This window comes from Chelonoidis abingdonii, chromosome 3 (genome assembly GCF_003597395.2).
Source record: "Chelonoidis abingdonii isolate Lonesome George chromosome 3, CheloAbing_2.0, whole genome shotgun sequence".
NCBI lineage: Eukaryota > Metazoa > Chordata > Testudines > Testudinidae > Chelonoidis > Chelonoidis abingdonii.
Window position 1 is genome coordinate 116045263 of NC_133771.1, and position 19986 is coordinate 116065248.

The window sequence follows — 19986 nt, forward strand, 5'->3', positions numbered from 1 at the left end:
GTAGTTGATATTGAAATATTTATCCTATTTTATAGATGAGAAAACTGAGAGAAAGAGATAAATGACTTGCCCAAGTTCATATGGCTGTTGTTTTGCAGGGCTGATACTGGAACTCAGGGGTTCCTGACCTCCAGTTATGCATTCATATTCCTAGAACACGGACTGCCTCTGGAGCTGCTAGTTAAGCTATTAATTTGGACTTCTCATGACCTAGTCATGACTAAAATAACCTTAGTATCTTTCAGCTTTTACAAAAGTTGTGGTAGATATGTATGTTTAGTCTAGTCCTAAAATAAATGAGTCAAATTTACATGTGAATCTAAAATTTACATTCTAGCAGCTTACTTATTTAAAATCACAGTATAAATTTGTAGGCATACAAATATATTTCTACTCTTCATATTTTTTGTGTAAGAAAATCATGAAATAGAGAGAATTAAGTTTAAATTTACACTTTTACAATCTTTTTGTTTTGTCTGTTTTCTATACTGTACATTACCACAAAGTAGAGAGGGACAGAAGAAATTGAAGACTTTGAATTGAGAGAGCTCAATACATTTAAAAATATTCACTATAAAAAGAGTGAAAACAAATTTACAGTAGGGCAAATGGAATTCCTTCCTCTACAAACGTTTCACCAAGGATTTTCTGTTAATTTTAAATTAAATCACTTGTCCCTATAGCACATTATGCTTTCTCAACTAGTGAACTTCCTGCATTGTTTGCTGTTTCTAGGTCATGTGACTTAGTGTTTGAGGTGAATTGAGCCCAACTGAGAATCTAGCTTCAAGGCAAGCTATTAAGTGGTTGACATGTACGTCTTGTGTATTTTATAATCATGCTGCAAGGAGTCACAGGCCCCACCTAGCCACATAACCATTTTGCTCTTGATTCATTGTTTTTGGCATATTTTAGGTTTTGTTCTATATTAAAATTTTTAAATTTTTTTTGGTAAAATAGTGATTTGATTTTTTTTAATCTGAGACTTCATATTGTAGCTTGGTACTTCAAACCAAAAAAGTATAATAGAAATAGTATTTTTTGTTAATGTAAAATAAAAATTAATAAATAGAATGTTTTACTTGCCTATTGTCATAATCTAGTTAAGGGTTCTCAACCTTTTTCTTTCTGAGCCTCCCCTCCCAACAAGCTATAAAAAGTCTGCCTTTGCCACAACTGTGTGTTCTGCATATAAAAGCCAGGGCCAGTGTTACGGGGTAGCAAGCTGGACAATTGCCTGGAGCCCCACGTCACGGTTCCACACAAAGCTAAGTTGCTCAGGCTTCGGCTTCAGCCCCAGATGGCAGGGCTTTTGATACTGGGCTTCAGCCCTGTACAGCATCTTCAGCTTTTTTTCCCTGGAGCCCTGCAAGACTAATCCTGGTCCTGCTTGGCAGACTCCCTAAAACTGCTCGTGGCCCCCAGGGTCCCTGGACCCCTGGTTGAGAACCACTGATCTAGTTAATAATGCAGGCTAAAAACAGTCCAGAATGCAGTTACTTATGCACTGAGAGGGCGAGTGTATTAATTGCTTTGGAGAGAACTGTGATGCAGTGGATGTTTAAGATCTCTCTTCTACCATCCCGAACTCGTAGGAAAGGCCCTTTTGTGAGTTAGGGTTGGGAGCAATCTGCAGGATAAAAAAATCAGAAAATCACTATAGTCTCTAGCCTTTTTTAGTTTAAATTCAGTGTAAAATATTTCCTTACTCTGCAGGCTCTCATTCCAATAAGTTTATGCAGACAAGTGTAAACATCCATAACAGCTGAAGTACTATAACCAGTATTTGCATAGATAATAGATTAGATTCTGAAGTTTAGTATAGTGTTGCCCAGAAGAGCCCATGTAGTAAAAAAAGAAGAGTGTGGCTTTTAGGGTAGCCTGTCTAACGATGACTTTTTGGGGGAAAATATTTTAAAATAATGATTGAACAAAAGTATTCTAGATCTTGGATCTACCTCAGCTGGGGGAATGGGGGTGGTATTCTTATGACCTCTTCAGGTCCCTTCAAGCCCTATATTTCTATAATTGTATGTACAGTATATCTTGACGTTTTAAAATAAATGGAGTAGTTTGTTTGGGTTGGTTTTGGGTCCATCCCAGCAAATATTTCTTCCCCTCAGAAGAGGAAAAATATGTAACATAGCAATTTGTTAGCTCATTCCTTGTTGTGCAATACTAGTTAGATACCTTTTCCTCCATGGACAAGGTGCTTATAGGTCATGTTTTCAGGACAGTGATTCCTTCAGCTTATAACTTGGGTTCGGCATTGCTAGTCAGATCCATTTGTCCTGTGTTTGGGGAAAACTGAATATGCAAAAAAGAGAAATTAATGCTGTTTTGTATATTGCATCAACAAATTAGAACAATGTTTGTAGAAGTGAACGGTGGAGAGGAAGCTCCTTTTGGTTGCTGCTGTCAGAGTAAGTTCAATATTGTACTGGATTGATGATTTTTAGAGAAAATGAACAGGCGAGTAAAAGATTCAAAAGGAATATAACTGGATGATTTGATGTATCTTATATTGGTGTTGCATCTACAGTTTTCTGAATTATTTTTATTGTGAACTATTCGAGTGTTTCTTTCCTACGCGTACTTTTCATTTCCTTTTTCAAAACCTCTGTTTTGAAGTTAGCTGCTAGAATAGGAAAATATTAACTCCAGCAAATGGTAAGTCATTGAGAGTGTAAATCTGGAACCTCACAATGTCATTTTGCTACTATTTTTCAAACCAACCGTATGTAACACAGCATATATAAATGTGCTCTTGTTTGTGCTTTTAGTTAGTATGACATTGTTTCTAATAAGGTCAATAATATGTTAACATGTGGCTGAAACTGTTTTTAATTTGACAATATTGGCTTGTCAATGTTTATAAGCAGTCTCTTTAAAAAACATAACTGCGCCAAATCTGCTCAGTGCAACAATTGAAACAGTTTTCATCATGTGTAGATTGTGGGTCATATATGTAACTTATGTTGGTGTTTCTGTGGCTTTTACTGTCAAAACCAAAACAATTTTATTAAAATGGTTAACTGTTTGTGACATTGGATAATAAATCAGCTCATCCTACTTTTAATAGTGATTGACCAGTTAAGACACTTCCTGTGTGACCAATTATTTCATGTGAGGTGACCAGATGTCCTGATTTTATAGGGACAGTCCTGATATGTGGGGTTTTTTCTTATATAGGCTCCTATTACCCCCCAACCCCATCCCGATTTTTCACACTTGCTGTCTGGTCAGCCTTGGTTTATATCTTAAACAGATTAAATTTTTAGTGGCTCACTAGTAAAAAACTGGCTAGATTAATTTTGACATCCACAAAATTCCCACACTTGTGCCAAAGAACTTGGTTTCCAAGGTTTGTCAAAATACCAAACCATCTGCTTATTATTGAATCATTAGTAGTGTCTCTTTAGTTGAGCTTTTCGCTAAAAATTCTTTATTTCTCACCGCAGTGACTGAATAGTCTCCATATTTAACACAATACTGTTCTGAGGTCAACTGAGTTTTTTGTTTTTTGTTTTTTTTATGGTAATTTTTGGATAAAATATTAATTCTCTTTTCTGTAGAAAATAAGAACATATTATTAGCTTTTAAAATTGGGCTTTGAGAAGTCTCACTTTCATTTGACCACTAAAGAACCACAGCCATCTCCAACTCGAAACTTAACATGCATATACTTTATCATATCACCAACATATTTCACGTTATAAATTTTACAGTTAGAAAAAAAGTTATTCTGTTGATCATTACCTTTTTTTGTTGCTAAGGTGTCAGTATGCGCCATGTACTTAGGAGACAGGCTTGCAGCCTTACTAATGTATCTGCACGTTCTCCATTTGGTGGAACTCTTTATATGTCTGCAAAAGCCTTCAAAGAAATAGGGGGAGGAGAGAGTGTCTACAGGGATGATCCTGTATGACCACAGTTCAGCATGTACTTTGTTAATCATACATTTATGTACTCTGTGTGAGCAATCTTTAGTCAGAATACTTATTCTGCCAAAGAAATGCAGACTACAGCTCAGTAGTAGACCTGAGGAACTATGGGAGCAAGGTTTTTTGGGTTTGTTTTGTTTTTTTGCAGTCCCACTATCGTCCACCAAAACAGCAATATTTACCCTCTCTCATTCTTAAAACTCCATTAGAACAGTTGTTATCTCACTTATAGCCATTTTGGAGCTGTTGTGGTGATAGCATATCAGTATTTGACTTTTGTCGCTGCACTTGAAGATGAATGACTGGTTTCCAGACAGAGACCTGCTTTTGAAGTTAGATTGTATGCTGAGACACTGCCCAAGCACCCACGAGAGCACCAATAATGAATATGAGGCACATAATCTCTGTTTTAAGGGAGCATACTGTAAAAGACAGAATATTTTCCTTTTTTATGCCATCTTATGATTGGTGTCTCCAGCACATTAAGGAGGCAGAAACCTGTTTTGGCTGTGTGATGTCACTAACGTGCCCCTCGCCTGTGCCCCAAGGCTGGAATTTGGCCTACAGCCAAAGGTTAGTGAATACCAGTGGGTGCTAGACCTTGAATAGCACTAACTGTACCGTTAACATTATCAGCAGATAATCTATGGACTGAAGGAGATTGGACTAAATTAGTCTTTCTCTTAGAGATCATCCCCTCAGCTCTATATAATAATTCATAATTGAGTCAATTCCTGGTACTAGTTGAAGCGATTCCTGGTAAATCTTGCTTCTAAATATCTCAGTCCTGCTCTTCAGTCTCTAATGCTAAATATATGACACTTTCTATGAACTCTGCATTCACTTGATGAAAACGAAAAGTATTTGAATGATAATGGTTTGCACTTCCACCTGAGTCTGAGTTTCATAAATAATATTTGAATTAGGCTTCCTTGATCTCATGTAGCAACTGGGTAATATTATTCACTATGTATAGATCAGGAAACTGAAACTACTGAGATGTGACACAGGAAGAGCTGAGTTCAAGGAGGGAATAGAATCCTCCATCATGACTCCCAGTCCCCTGAAATAACTGTAAGATATTGCAGTTGTTTACTGTACTTTAAACTTTGAAAGAGTGACTAAGGCCTTGTCTACACTATAGTTTTTTTGCTGACAAGTTATACTGCTTTAAACTGCTGTTGCATGCCCACACTATGCTCCTTAGTTAGGAGAGTGAATCCACACTAGCAGCTCTTGCATCAACACAGAAAGCAGTGCGCTGTGGGTAGCTATGCCACTGTGCAACTGTGTTTTGGGAATGCAAATGCCTCATGGGGCAGGTATAGTCACAGGATGCAGGTTTCTCAATCCCATCATTCCATGGGCATCTGAGTAGATTGCCAGCTGCTTTTCAACTGAAGGTTGGTGGGGGGGAAGAGTGTTACAGGGAATGTATGTGTGTGGGCAAGGGAGCAGAAATATCCTCACAGAAACCGTATGAAGACATTCCCTCCCCGCATCAGCCCCTGGCTCTGCATGGCACAGCAGTCTCCCCGTCCCCTCTCTGCGCAGCAGCAGCCTGCTCTGCCTGCCAATGGTTTTGTTGTGATTCCCTCTGAGATCTCCCACAGCCTCCTCAGTTGTTGGCTCTGGGAAATTCTTACACCTCAGCATCTGGCAGCAAAGAGCAAATCATTGAGGTGGCATCCTCAGCAGCTCTGTGAGTTCTCCACCCTAAGGAATGTCATAGCTTCCCAGAGCTTTGAAAGGAGAGGGGTGCATGCCTACATAGCTAGACACAGGGGAGCTGAGTTCATCAGCCACTGCTTCGCTCCCCGGCTTTGCACAGCACAACAGTCCCCTCTTGCCTCCCTGCTCCACCCACCTCCTGCAGCAGCAGCTTGCCTGCCACTGTGTTCCTAATGCCCGGAAGAGCAGGAGGATTCCACTTCAATGATTTGCTCTTTGCTGCCAGATGCTCAGGTGTCAGAACTTCCCAGAGCTTTGAAAGGGGAGGGGTGCGTACCTGCAGGGCAGCTGAGTTCAAAACAGTGAGCAGAGTGGTCACAGAGGGCATTGTGGGATATTGGGGGAGACCAGTTTTGGCAATAAAACAAACGGCAACATCTACAATGATGCTTTGTTGCTTTAACTTTGCCACAAAAAGCTTTATGCCTCTCATCGAGGTGGTTTTATTTTGTTGGCTAAACAGCAGTGTTTGGCCATCAAAAGTAACTTCTGTAGTGTGTACACCTCTACTGTTTTGTTGGCAAAAGCTGCCTTTTGCTGCCAAAACTGTGTAGTGTAGACAAAGCTTAAGCATTCCAGTCAACAGTAGAAATAGAGAACAGAATACTTAACATTTAGGACACTAAGTTTGTCCTAGTAGTTTGAAAGTAGTCACTGACTAAAATTGTGTAGGGGATGTTGAGTCAGTTATTACGTGCTCTGCACTACCAGTTTTTACTTCAGAGGCAGTGAGGATGATTGTGCAGGTTTCCGCAGGCAGAAATGAAATAAGATTTTTATGGATTCCTTTCATTTAACAGCAAAGGTACCCGAAATCTGCCAATATAATCTTTGCCTTTACATTCTAACTACAGTCATAGACACCTAGAATTAAACCTGTTTGCCAGGGAATTTCCTTTCTTTGCAAGATGAAGTCCATAGAATGACACCCAATGCGTGTTTAAAAAAACTGCTCCCTTCATGCAAGACAAGTTGGATTTTAAAACTGTAGTATTGTAAGAATAGTACATGATCCATCGTTTCTTTGACAGAGAATCATCTGAAAGAATACAAAATCTAGCATTCATATTTAACAGAGCTAGGGAAAAAACAGTTTGTCTGGAATGTGATAGCTATAATGTTAAAGACCTGTGGTTATAAATTAACTTTTTAGACCAGTTATTTATAATGCCTATCAAACCATCCTGTGCAGTAAGTTTTTCTTATTATTGTCTTGCAAAATGTTTATGCACAGTGAAATGATAGAATGGAAAATGTTAGCTTTCTTTGTGTCTCCTTTGTGAGTTTCTTTGTATTGAAAGGCTTTGTAGCTGATGTAATAAAAAAGCATTTTCATGCCTTATTCGTACAATATGAACATAGAATTAATTTTATGTTGTAAACATTCATTTTCTGCTGTTTTGTGGACCTAAAACAATAAAACAAAGACATTAGAGCATGATTTTTAACTGCTTTTTAAATAAATGTTTGGAAATGTTGTAACTTTATCATTTAAAATTGTCAGGTTTCAAATGGAAAAAATATTTTGCCTGCTCTGTTTTAAACTAAACTTTAATAACATTAACTCAGAAAATGTATTATAGATTACTATTTTTAGGTGCAGTCTTCTGATAAGTGGGTAAAGATCAGAGCTTATCCCTGAGCTTTATAGAGGATATACCAAAATAGCCCAAGGGATTGCCATTTAGTCAACAAAGTAGCTACCAAGCAATTTGTTTATGACAAAAGAATGGATATGGACAGGAACCTTCTGCCTGCCACTCTCTCTCTTGCACATAGTAATGGAAACAGTATTTTTAGAAAGGTTAGAAATGCATGCAAGTTAGCCATACAAAAAGAGCTAAGAAGTAAATCTGTTTCTACCAAAGACGATGGAAGATTAGAGTATGGGACAGTGTTACCAGTTTGTTGCACAATTCTTTATTGTGCACTTGGTACCTAGATGTCACATTGAGTGGTGCATTAGAAATACCTCGACAGGATACTATTGGCTTTTAAGTGCTTTCAGATATTGGTTACATTTTTATCAAATAGGAATTAATGGTTTTATTCCATCCCATCTCTCTTCCGCATCATGGCAATTCTCTTTCCTTCTCATACTACTGTGGAGAATTAGTGAAGGGAAAGGGCACTGGGTTCACTCTTTTGAACTAGTTCCCAAGCTGTGCTCAGTTTATAGGGAAACAATGCTGTTTATCACCCAGGAACAGCAGAAAATACTATTTTACACCATATGGAGAACAGGGTACTTGTACACATAGAATTATAGAAATGTAGGATAGGAAGGGACCTCGAGGTCTTCTAGTCCAGTTCCTTGAATTCAAGGCAGGACTAAGTATTCTCTAGACCATCCCTGAGAAGTGTCTTTGATTTGTGAAGTCTGAACAGCACTCTAAAAACAGGCAAAGGCAAACTTTGCTAATTTTTAAAAAAGGCTAAAGTTCCTAAACCAGATCTTCCCAGTAGTATGTAATTGCTACATAATTGCACAGAAGAGTTAATCATCAGTGTCAAACAGAAAGGAGAGAAGTAGAAATTTGAGTGGGGGCTAGTTCCTGTGGGATGTGGAAGAAATGAGAGGGATCTTGTAAAATGGGGACAGAGGTTTGTCGTCTGAAATATTGCAGAAGAACAGAGGGAAATATAGGATGGCAAACACTGAGCTGAGAGAGGAAGTGAGAAGGAAGCCAAGGAACTGGCATCAGGACAAGAATGGATATGAGGTAGAGACAGAGAGAGAAAATGGGAAAGAAAAGAGAACTTTCTGAAGCACCTTTTCTCAAGGCCTGGTACAACTCTGGTATATTGGTGTGCATAACTACATACTTCATAACCGTTTGATATACACCTTTGTATAGCTGAAGGTCCCATTATCACCTAAGTAACCAATAAGTTTCTGAAAACTGTTAAAAAAAAAATTGCCTTGTAATGTATGATTTGAATATATCTAATAGAAACTCCTGCACAGGTGTTAATGTTCAAATAATAAAGCTTAGTGTCTTATAACAGTACCAGGCATTATCTTCCAAATGTTTCCTTGAAAAGGGAGATTGATTCTCTTCAGACTTCTTATTGTAGCTTTTTGATTGGCAAATAGAATTTTCTTTAATTTTATGCAAACACTAATACTGCATAAGGATAATAATTTTTTTATCAAAACTTTTTGACATACAAACAATGTTGTAACCTCTTAAAAGGAGACACAGCTCAAAGAAATGCTAAATTATAACAGAAAAATTAAACATGGATAATTTATACTTGTTTTGGTATTTCATACTTTAATATTTTATTTATTTAATACTTTATCTCACACTTTAATTTGGTGTTTGTGTAATCTTTTTTAAGAAGAGGGAATTGAGACCACACTAAAGTCTGGTCTACACTGCAATGTAGCTCTCGCCAATGTAAATTGCCCACAACACTGACCTAATAACCATCTCCACGAGAGGTGTAGAACTTAGGTTGATGTAGTTGGGTCAATTCTCTGTCCACGTAGACACTGTGTTGCTTACGTGGTCTATTGCTCTTTTTTGACAGCCGGACTGTCTGCCCCAGGGCTGACAGCCAGAGCCCTGAGCTGTCAGCCCCCCATAGTGCCCCACTTAAGTCGGTGCAAATGCTCCTGGTGAGGACATGCACCACTGGCAGAAGGACTGTAGTGTGGACATGAACAGCCAATTTAATGACTGCGGTGGCTATAGTCAACCTAACTTAAGTCGACTTAATTTTGTAGTGTAGACATGTCCTAAGTTGCTGTTTTCTGCTGAAAACTCAATTCTTTCTTTCTTCTTTTTTTCTTTACACAGGCTATTCACTCTGTTGCTTGGCACCATGAAGGAAAACAGTTCATTTGTAGCCATTCAGATGGTACCTTGACCATATGGAATATAAAATCCCCTGCCAAGCCACTTCAGACAATCACTCCACATGGTAAGAAAAGAATGAATGCACACAATGTCTGGCAGTTCTTACACTGGAAATATGTCATTAAACCTTTTCTATAAAATCCTCTTTCATTTCCCTTAACAAAGGGAATTTTTGCTAACAACTTCTGCAAAATCCAAGGTATTGTTTACCATTCCAGGCCAATGGGGGTGGTGGGAAGCAGTGCGGGTGAGAGAGGTGTTGGCCACGGCTTCCCGCCACCCTCATTAGCCTGGGACAGAGAACCTGCCAATGCAGCAGATAAACTGGCCCAGCCTGCCAGAGTGCTTACCCTGGAGAGCTGCATGCCAGAGGTTGCTGACCTCTGAAATACAGTATGTGACAATGTAATAAATTGTGTGCATATTTTAATTTGTAATTTATTTAAAAGAATAAATTTCACATTACAGGTTTTTTCGATGTTTAATCTATGAAAATATTTTTTTTTAGGAAAGCAGTTAAAAGATGGGAAGAAGCCAGAACCTTGCAAACCTATCCTAAAAGTGGAATACAAAACAGCTAGAGCTGGGTAAGACTTTCCTTATAAGTCAATTGACTCTTAACACTATATTTGTAGTCTTTGAGAATGTCTTTTGTATCTTCTCATTTGTGGGATATGTGCCCAGTGTCACTGAGCTTGGGAACCTCTAGAAAGCAATAGTGAGTGATGAACTGTAGTTGCTGTTGGGTAAAACACAGCTATTTCTCTAAAATATATGTGCGACTAGAATAGGTAAAAATGACATGTTGATGAATATTCCATATCTATATGCCCCTTCTTTAAAACCATAGGGCTAGCAAAAATATTAAAAAAATGATAAAATAGTATTTGTTGTTGTTTTTAAATCTTTATGATTAAATGTCACCTTTTAGCAATATTAAGGAAAAACTGATAAATTGGCAGCACATTAAATAAATTTTCAGTTGTACTAAGTTTTTAGGGAAATCTGTTTCTTCGAAGAATTAAACTTACTTTATCTAGTAATGAGACCTATCAGTAACTTTTTTTTTTTTTGGTGAAGCAATCCGAGTTTGAAGTACAGCTGAATTCTTTTCATGTGCTGCAGTAATTTATGCAATCACTGTGCATAATTATGTATATTTGTGTATACATATTGAAGCTGTAATTCCAACAAGAGGCTTTGATGAAATTACTGCATATTGAGTGGCATGTTCTTACTCACTTGAACTTAATGGAAGACTTTCATCATTTTATATACAATGTGGGGTTTCTTATTTACAGTTGTAAAGCATTTTGATACGCTTTGGTGAAAGGTGCTATTTAAAATCATAATATTCATGGAAATCCTTGGAACTATTTGCAGATGTTCAATTTTCAAATAACGTTCTCCATTTTTTTTCTGTTGATTTATTTGTTGTACCTTCTATTACTTTTTGGCTTTCTGTATTGCTTGAATGTTTGCAAAGTAAATAAGACTACTGAAAATTGCTGATAGTTTAACAAATGCTTCCATATATATATTGATATGCTTTGCAGTTAATTTTAATGGTTATATGAACCATTTTTCCTTCTCTAAAAGTTAGTTAAATGGAGGTTTAAGGTTTTGAAGCCAATTCCCAATTTTTTGAAAAGGTATGACCAAGTCAGAGACAATTGTTCCATTACGCTGTTTGCAGCAGTCTACATCTGTCCAGGTATTTCCTTTCCACAATGAATAAAAACACTGAATAATCATGAAGTCATGATACGTTAAAAAACTGACAACTCAACTGTCGTGTCCAAGCTTCTGACCCAAATTATGCTATAAATAACTGAAAAGCAGCCTCAAACATTCAGCAAGATAAAAATTCTACACTTTGAAGTGTTCACACTGCAAACAGTCATTTAAAAAATGTAATTTGAAATCTCTACAATGTAACAGTGTTTTGTGGTGGGTATTTTTTTTTTTGTTTTTTGTTGTTGTTTTTTTTTACACCATGCAAACTTTAACTGATTTTTGACACGGTTTAAACAAGATAAGATTTGCAATAAAAAAAGCTTAACTATGCACAACTTCTCTTGTTAGTACAGGTTTCCAACTGTATTCGTTTTTCCAAGATTATTTTGCCTTTTCCATGACTTTGTTTTCTTGTTGAGTCTTAATTTGTTCCGTACCTTTATTTATTACCTTAAAACTGTCCTTTTTTGGTATTTTTCATGCTTGATGGTGCTCAGAACGCTGTCAAATTTATCATCATTTGAAACCAGGGTGGATTTGATTTAAATCAGTAGTCAGGAAGACTCGATTTAATCATGGATTTCTACATAAAAGTGCATTTTTGTTGGTTGTTATAACCTTAATACATATTCTTCACAAGTCAGAGATAGATGTAGGTTTCATATTTAGAAGGTACACACTATACATTTTTAAAGTGATTCTGAAGACTTTTCAGATTAGTTTTACAGCTATATCAGAAAATGAAGGATCGTTTGGTTATTTCATTTACCAAAGGTAATTGAAGCATATATTTATGAAGTCATTGGGAGGTGAACTATCTCCGATTCAACAGGTTAATCATTAATATTTGGAGGATTTTCTTGCCATGCTGTATTAGAAGGAGAACATCACTAGACAGACATTTAAATTGTTTTATTTAACTAAAATAACAGTGTTATATTCTGAATTTTTTTCTTCAACAGCAAACATATAATATTTTAACAAAACAAGCATTTAAATTTAGTTAAACATTCAAGTTTTTTAAAATCAGGTTTGTTTTGTTAAAATTGTTTAACTAAAATAGTTAAATGAAATATATTTAAAAAAAAACAAAACAAAAATTGAATAGACACTGTCAGCCAGGTCAATATGAGAAACTTAAAATACTAGCTTCTGCAACTAACTCAGTTGTCTTCACCTTCATTTTCCTGTTTGTTCATATTCTGGGAAAGAAAAACAAGCTTTCCTGCTTTATCAAGTCCCAAATGATTTCTCAATTTGGAATGAATTAGTCCAAAGGAAAAAAATATTCTTTCTACACCGGCAGAAGAAGCTACTGCTGTTAAAAGTGAGATTATCATTTCAACAGTCTCTGAATCCAAGTGCTTAAGTGACTTCCACCAGTTCACTGGTGTGACTTTCTTTAAAACATCATCAAGCAAACATATATTTCTTGAATGGTTCACCCTTAGCTCTGAAGTTTTATAGTTGGCATTATGGAGGGATGATTGTTGGATGTCCATGTCATAGGCAATTCCTCTTCTTCAGCAGCTAAGTTTTGACCCCGGTACCAAGTATTGAGAATATTTGCAAGAAAATGAGCTGGAGATAGTGCTTGTCCCATTCGTTCTCTTAATGTTTGTAATTTAACTCTGTCAGTCTACTTCTGAGTGCCATCGTAGGCTTGTGGGAGAGTTAGCTTGGTTCCTCGCACTTTTTTTCAGAGTAGCTGCTGCAGAGTGGTTGTTATGGAAGTATTTTGCAATTTCAACAACATTAGCCTTTATTTCTGGAACACTGAAGTCTTTGGCTAGGAGGTGCATCAAATGAGCCCTGCAACTGTATGTTATTAGCTCTCTTATAAATAATTTCTTCTCATCTTGGATACATTTGCAGCATTGTCTGTGACCAAGCTGCATACTAGACATTTGAATTTTTCCCCACAGTTTGTTATAGCTTTTACTTTTACTTCTTGTAAGTATTCTGCTGTGTATGTATTGGTTGTTTCTGTAAGGAAGACATTCTTTTCTTCTGTTGTCACACAGGCACATACAACAGGATCATTGTGGACATTGCTCGACCCATCAAGATTCAGGTTAACAATTTTACCCTCTAGACCTTTTGCACACTGCTCAGTTTCTGTTTCATAGACTTTATCCAGCAATTTGCCTGCGACATCTTCTCTGTTGGGTGGACTGTATCCTGGTCTTAACTAAACCATGTTAATGAAGTGTGGGGTTCTCAGTCATAGGGAAAGGAGAGTTTGTCATATAAACAAAGCGGGCAATTTTTTCATCCATTACCTCTTTTTGTAATCTGCTGGTTCTTATCACAAACTTATCTGTGATTGTTTCTGGATGATGGAGATTTTTTTTTCTTTTGGCTACAGGTGATATACTGTGGCTATGTGACATATATGATGTGACTGAAACACTATTATTGGCAGATAACTCTGAAACTCTAGAAAATGATGGTGATCTTGAAGGTGGATAGTGTTCAGAATCCTGTATGCTGAGAATGGATTCTCCTAAACAAAATAAGTCAATGCAGTTATTTAATTATTATTACCATACTATTCATTTAGTATTACTCATTGCATTCCCTGACACTTAATACTACTTTAAAGGTGAAATTTTAAAAGGAAGATCTGTCTATTTAAGCTATTTATTTTTTATCACAACTGCATCTAAAATGATAGTACCATAGAGTAACAACTATATTTTTTGCTCAAACATGAGAATTCAAGAATAGTCCAGAAGGAAGACCGGCAGTCCTTAAGAAAGAAGCATGAAATAAAAAAAGTTTACCAACCTGAAGATCCTGCATGTTCAGACATGTTCATTTCATCATCTTCAACGCAGCTTCCTCCTGAGAAGGAACACTTTTCATGATGTTGTTTCATTCAGGCAACTAGGCCATTTTTTGGTTGCACTGTTTGCATTTTGCCTGCATGCCTGTCTTCCCCACAGGTAGAGGAACTTTATTAAAATATTCCCAAACTGGGTATCTTTTACAGCCTGCTGCCATTATAGGTTTTCCCTTCTAGTGAGAGAATGATATATGGTAGATCTCAAATCAGTGAAGGCTACTCTCCGAAAGACCTCAAGACTTCTGGAATATGCTGCTCAAACAGTTTCACTTTTGTTTCTACTGCCTGTTCCTCCCTTCTCACATTTATCTCCAGACTTCTTATCCTTGTCCAGATCTATTCTGCCCCCAACAATCTTCTATTAATTGAACTTTTTGAAACTTTGCACTTTTAGAGAGAGGTAAGGGATTCACTCTGTGTACATAAATTTGCAGAGGGGCAATAGGGTTGAGGTCTGTTTTTTCTCACTTCTATATATTATTTATTTAAAAACATTTTTGCTATTAACAAGCATATTATCTCTGGAGACACAAATCCAGAGTTTGAGAACTGCAAAACCAAGCATCTCTGATGATATCTTATAGACCAGGGGTTCCAAAACTTGGTTTGTGGCTTCTTCAGGGTAAGCCCCTGGCAGGTCACGAGACGCTTTGTTTACCTGAGTGTACGCAGGTACAGCTGCTCGCTGCTCCCAGTGGTCGCTGTTCAGGTAAACAAAACATCTCGCGGCCTGCCAGGGCTTACCCTGAACAAGCCGCGAGCCAAGTTTGGGAGCCCCTATTTTAGACTGAGCATCAAATCCCATTGGGTAGATAGAAAGATTAACCTAAATAATCTACACAAGCCCCTGGAATCCTGTAAGATTGGGTCCCTAATCCATGAACTATTGGAACTAATTTATAAAACTTCTCTTAAATAATTACATGAATATATTGTCTCATACTATAGAATTGGAATAGGGATTATAAATTCTATGATGAGACATTATAGCTCAAAGATTATCTTAAAATTATTTTTAGATAGGTTTTTCCCTCAAAAAGCACTTTATAAAAAAAGATTTTTTTATATTTTTTTAAAATCATTGATTTTTATCCACCCGGTTTGAAAATGTCACTAATGTGACATTATCTTCCATATTAATTATAAAGAAGTTTAAATAAAGCAAGACCTAACACTAATCTCTGAAACAACAGTTCAATGGACACTGTAATTGAGCAAATTGCTGTTTCCAGTTCCAATTAGTGCTCTAACTAGTTTAGTTTAGTTTTTGTCTTAACTGAAAAATCTTGCTTTAAAAATTACTTATTCATATTTGTTACATTCCCTTTGCTTTTGATTAGAATATTCTGTCATGTTCATAGAATCATAGAAGATTAGGGTTGGAAGAGACCTCAGGAGATCATCTAGTCTAACCCCCTGCTCAAAGCAGGACCAACACCAACTAAATCATCCCAGCCAGGGCTTTGTCAAACCCAGCCTTAAAAACCTCTAAGGATGGAGATTCCACCATCTCACTAGGTAACCCTTTCCAGTGCCTTCAACCACCCTCCTAAGTGAACAAGTGTTTCCTAATATCCAGCCTAGACCTCCCCCACTGCAACTTGAGACCATTGCTCCTTGTTCTGTCATCTGCCACCACAGAGAACAGCTGAGCTGCATCCTCTTTGGAACCCCTTTCACGTAGTTGAAGGCTGCTATCAAATTCTACCTTACTCTTCTCTTCTGCAGACTAAACAAGCCCAGTTCCCTCAGCCTCTCCTCGTAAGTCATGTGCCCCAGCCCCCTGATCATTTTTGTTGCTCTCCTCTGGACTCTCTCCAATTTGTAGTTAGTTGCTTTTATAAACCTTTTGGTCTGTTGCTCATGATTTCATTTTCTGCAAATCATCAGATTCTGATCCCTTTCCTTAGTTGAGTAGTACCTTACTCCACAAGTAGCCATATTGACTTGAGTGCTTAGTTATTTTTTCTTAATATTTGTTCTTTAGTTCAGTAGCTATTGAAGATAGCCTTAGCCTTAGTGGATGATAATTACCATCTTTTTTTAAAACGAGTACTGTATTTTCTCATCCTTTCAACATCAGGTTCACTATGATCTTTCAAAAGAATTGCCATTGGCTCAATACGTTTATTCATTTTGTTATAGACCCTGAATATATATTGGGACTTGCTGATTTTTAAATGGCATTTTTTTTAAAAGTGTTCTCTTACCGGCTGTCTCTGTCAAGCCTTATATTGGGGCAAGCTTTTCATTCATTCCTAACTGTCCATACCTTCCTTCACTGCTCCCTTTGATTTCAAAAGCCTTTTAAAAATATAGTAGTTCATTAGCTAAACCAATTCAGAATCACTGACTTAATCTTTATTCATTTCTTATTGAGTCGCGTGACTGGGTCAGTATACCTGCAATAATATCTGACAAGCAGGGGCTTAAAACATAGCCCCATACAGCCAGACTACCCTGCCTTCCCTTCAGGGTTTGTCTGTGCAGAGATTTTTCAGACCAGTAATTTCTAACAGGTGGTGCTTCACTGTTGGTGTTTGTGAAAGCTGTAGTGTTGAAAAGGTGCATCCTGGTCCAGGTATAGCTACCACTATGAAATCTAATTTTATTGACATGATGGTAGAATTGCCTGAGCCTGTCTACACTGTAGCCTCCGTTAGTGGAGCTGCATGCATTAGGAATTAGAGATCCAAACTCTTAGTCAAGTCACAAATTAAGATTGCTGAGAGAATTCTGGCTGCAATCAGTCCAGCTATCATGGCAAACTGCCCAGCAGGAGTTCTTGGTAAAATTGTGTTCCATTGGCATCTTGCACTGGATTACCCAGAAGTTCTGATTATATAGGAGCAGCAGGAGTAGTAGTCAGAAGGCCTTCAGAAATGTAAAGGTTAGTGATCTCCCAGTCTAGCTGAAGGAACTCTATTTGATGCTCTAGAGTGGGGGAAACCTAGAGATTCTTTTCATTCCACTTTAAATGATTCATTAAGTAATAAACTGTGTTAACCAGTATCTGTATTGAAATTCTGTTGTGCAGGCTCCTTTATTAGTCATCACACTGACCTGCTTGTCTTATATAGTAGTAAGCTACGAGAATGTTCAGTAGGTTATTGGAGCACTCCTTAGGATCTTGTAACTTCAACCACCAGAGAAATGCGGGAATAGCCTACTAATGCACATCCCACCGTGGCTTACAGTTTTTACTGTGGTCTTGTGCGTGTGTGTAGCATAACCTATACAGATGTTACAATATACAGGTACAATATACATGTGGAGAATTCGGCATGTAAATCTGGGCTTAGCTCAACTTTCCTTTTCATTTTGCCATTCACCTTTAAACTCTCAGGAGCTGTGTTTGGTTCTACAAAATACAAAAATTCAGTTCCTTCCCTGAACGTATAATTTAAGATTAGAAGACTAGGGAAGTACAGAGGTTGAGATAACTTAAGTTTAGTTTTGCAATGATCAAAAGGTAGCAAAAAAGTGTGTTTCAGCAAAAAAAAAGATTGAAAATGTTTCCAAGACTGAAAAGTGAATTATACAGTGGTAATGGCCTGACGCTGCACATAATCCAATCCTTCACCCATCTACATGTTCAGTGGGGTTTTGACCTAAGTCTTTGATTTCCTTATTTTTGTAGTGGGCTTACCTGTTATGGATTTACTAAACCGCAGCAGAAACACCCTGTAGGTTTGGGCTACTCTGTGGTCTGTCATACTATATTCTTGCTCCAAACTGCATGATACAGTCTCAATTCCTTTTTCATAATTTCCATTAAATTTTTAAGGATATTGTGTAATTCCATAGATTTATATAGTGATTTATAGCAAAAGATACCAAAATCGTTTGTAAAATTAAATGTGTACATTTATTAGGATCACTTCAACTGTCTCTGAAGTAGAACTGCTTCTGAGCTAAACCACAAATTTCTAACAGCTCCCAGTAATCCTGCATAGCAGCAATTCCACAAAGTGAGAAACTTATTTCTAATTGAAACTACAAGAGAAAATTAGGTTGGCAGAATGTTATTACCCAACCTGGTTTGCAGTCATCTAAAATAATTTTCAAAATGGTTCATAAAAGGTTGTTTACAGCAGTCATGCATCTCAATTATGTAATCATGCATTCTGATTTTTATAGTATTGCATATCTCAATTTCATCTTATTCAAAGTGCATAATTAGCAAACATAATTATATTACACTGTTGTTTCAATATTAAGGCCTACTCTTAGTAGTAAACTTGATTTATTTCATTCACTAAAACATGCAAAGTAACGCAGTACAAACCTGGAATAGTCTTACTTTTGACACAATTCTTTTTCTAACCTCAACACAGTTGCAACATATTTTATATTGTGACTCCATTTTTTCTCATATTGAAGCTACTATGTCATCCTTTCCAAATGACATTTAAATACCTTAAATCCATTGCTTTTCCCCCCCTCCTCTGGTTGAGTCAATTGTGGGATAGAAATATATATGAGAGATTCCTTGGATACTGTTGTCAACTGTACAGTTGTTTTCATTTACAAGAAACCCTGCCAACTGCAGCCCAGTTACCCTCAAATTTACCTCAGAAGTGAAACCTGCAGAAACTACAGGTACTAACATGCAACATTCATTATAATTTGATAGGTTATACCTCTCAAATCAAGATATATTATTGTATGTTGATGTATGTAGTCTGTGTGGATACCAGTAAAACAGTAAAATGACCATTTGAAATTGGTAATTTTCACCAAAATCAATTAACTTCAATATGGTGAAGTTTCTTGACTGTACAATTTTTTTTCATTTCCTTTTTAGCAGTGTGAAAACTAAGGCTATGTCTACACTAGCACTTTTCTCAGTCGGGGTTGAAAAAAACACCCCCTTGACTGACATAAGTTTCAGTGACAGAAGCACCAGTGTGGACAGGGCTATGTCATCAGGAGACGCTCCCATCACCATAGAGCGGCTACACGGGAGACCTTACAGCGGCACAGCTCCAGCAGTACAGCTGTGCTGCTGTAAGGTCTGTAGTATAGACATAGTCTAACACAAGTAAATGTTCATATGCATAGCAGAAGTTGTCAGGCTCATACACAAATTCAGAACCTCCCTGTTGTGCCAGCTACACAAGCTCACAGTGAGTTATCCACTTACCAAGCAACTGCCACGTTTTGCACCTTCAGTTTCTGGATGGCTTTAAGGTGTAGCCTCACGTAGAGCACGTTGCATTAGTTTTTGTCACCTGAAGATTAAATTATGGATGACAGTAGAAGAGTCTCTATCCAAAAGGAGTGGTCACATCCTTGCCCTCTGCAGGTATGACGCTGCACAATTAATATGGTGGTTAGTGCTACCAAATCTTTTAGTAGCACCTGAGAGTCCAATGTAAGGGAGAGCTCTCACTATTAATACAAAAATATTAATAAAATTAACTTTTTAAATCTTCGGTTATATCTTAACCCACTGTAAAGGCAAATTTAATATTTATCATTGCTGTCTTAGCTATGGGGCTTGGAAAAGAGTACCTCACAAGCATATATTTGTTTACTTTAATTATATGAAATATTCAAGATAACCAGAAGAATTCCAGAAGGCTTCTGTTTTCTGTCACCCTAGGGACAAGCAACTGTTAGGAATAAAACCCCTCCTTAGCCATAAAACCGTGTTCGTTTACCCCTACGAGTGTTATGCAAATTCAGAAAAGCTGCATTTTAAACTTTAACTTGCTTTAACTTCATACTGTGGTGTTTTGTGCTATGTTTAAAAGATGTATTGGTTATTTAATGGCAGTTTAATTGCTATAACAAACAGAATGTATCTCTAAGGCTTACGTCAAGAGACAAACCAAAAAAACTCTTGTCTAGACCA

The 19986-nt window shown here is 37.1% G+C and overlaps 1 protein-coding gene across 4 annotated transcripts in view; it reads left to right on the plus strand.

Annotated features, from left to right (window-relative positions):
- Positions 1-19986, plus strand: part of STXBP5 (syntaxin binding protein 5) — a 206388-nt gene that overhangs the window by 88959 nt on the left and 97443 nt on the right. For all 4 annotated transcript variants that reach the window (XM_032804054.2, XM_032804056.2, XM_032804057.2 and 1 more), the window contains exons 8-9: positions 9482-9605; positions 10050-10128. In XM_032804054.2, coding sequence (XP_032659945.1) covers positions 9482-9605; positions 10050-10128 — 203 coding nt within the window. The remainder of the gene's footprint in view (positions 1-9481; positions 9606-10049; positions 10129-19986) is intronic.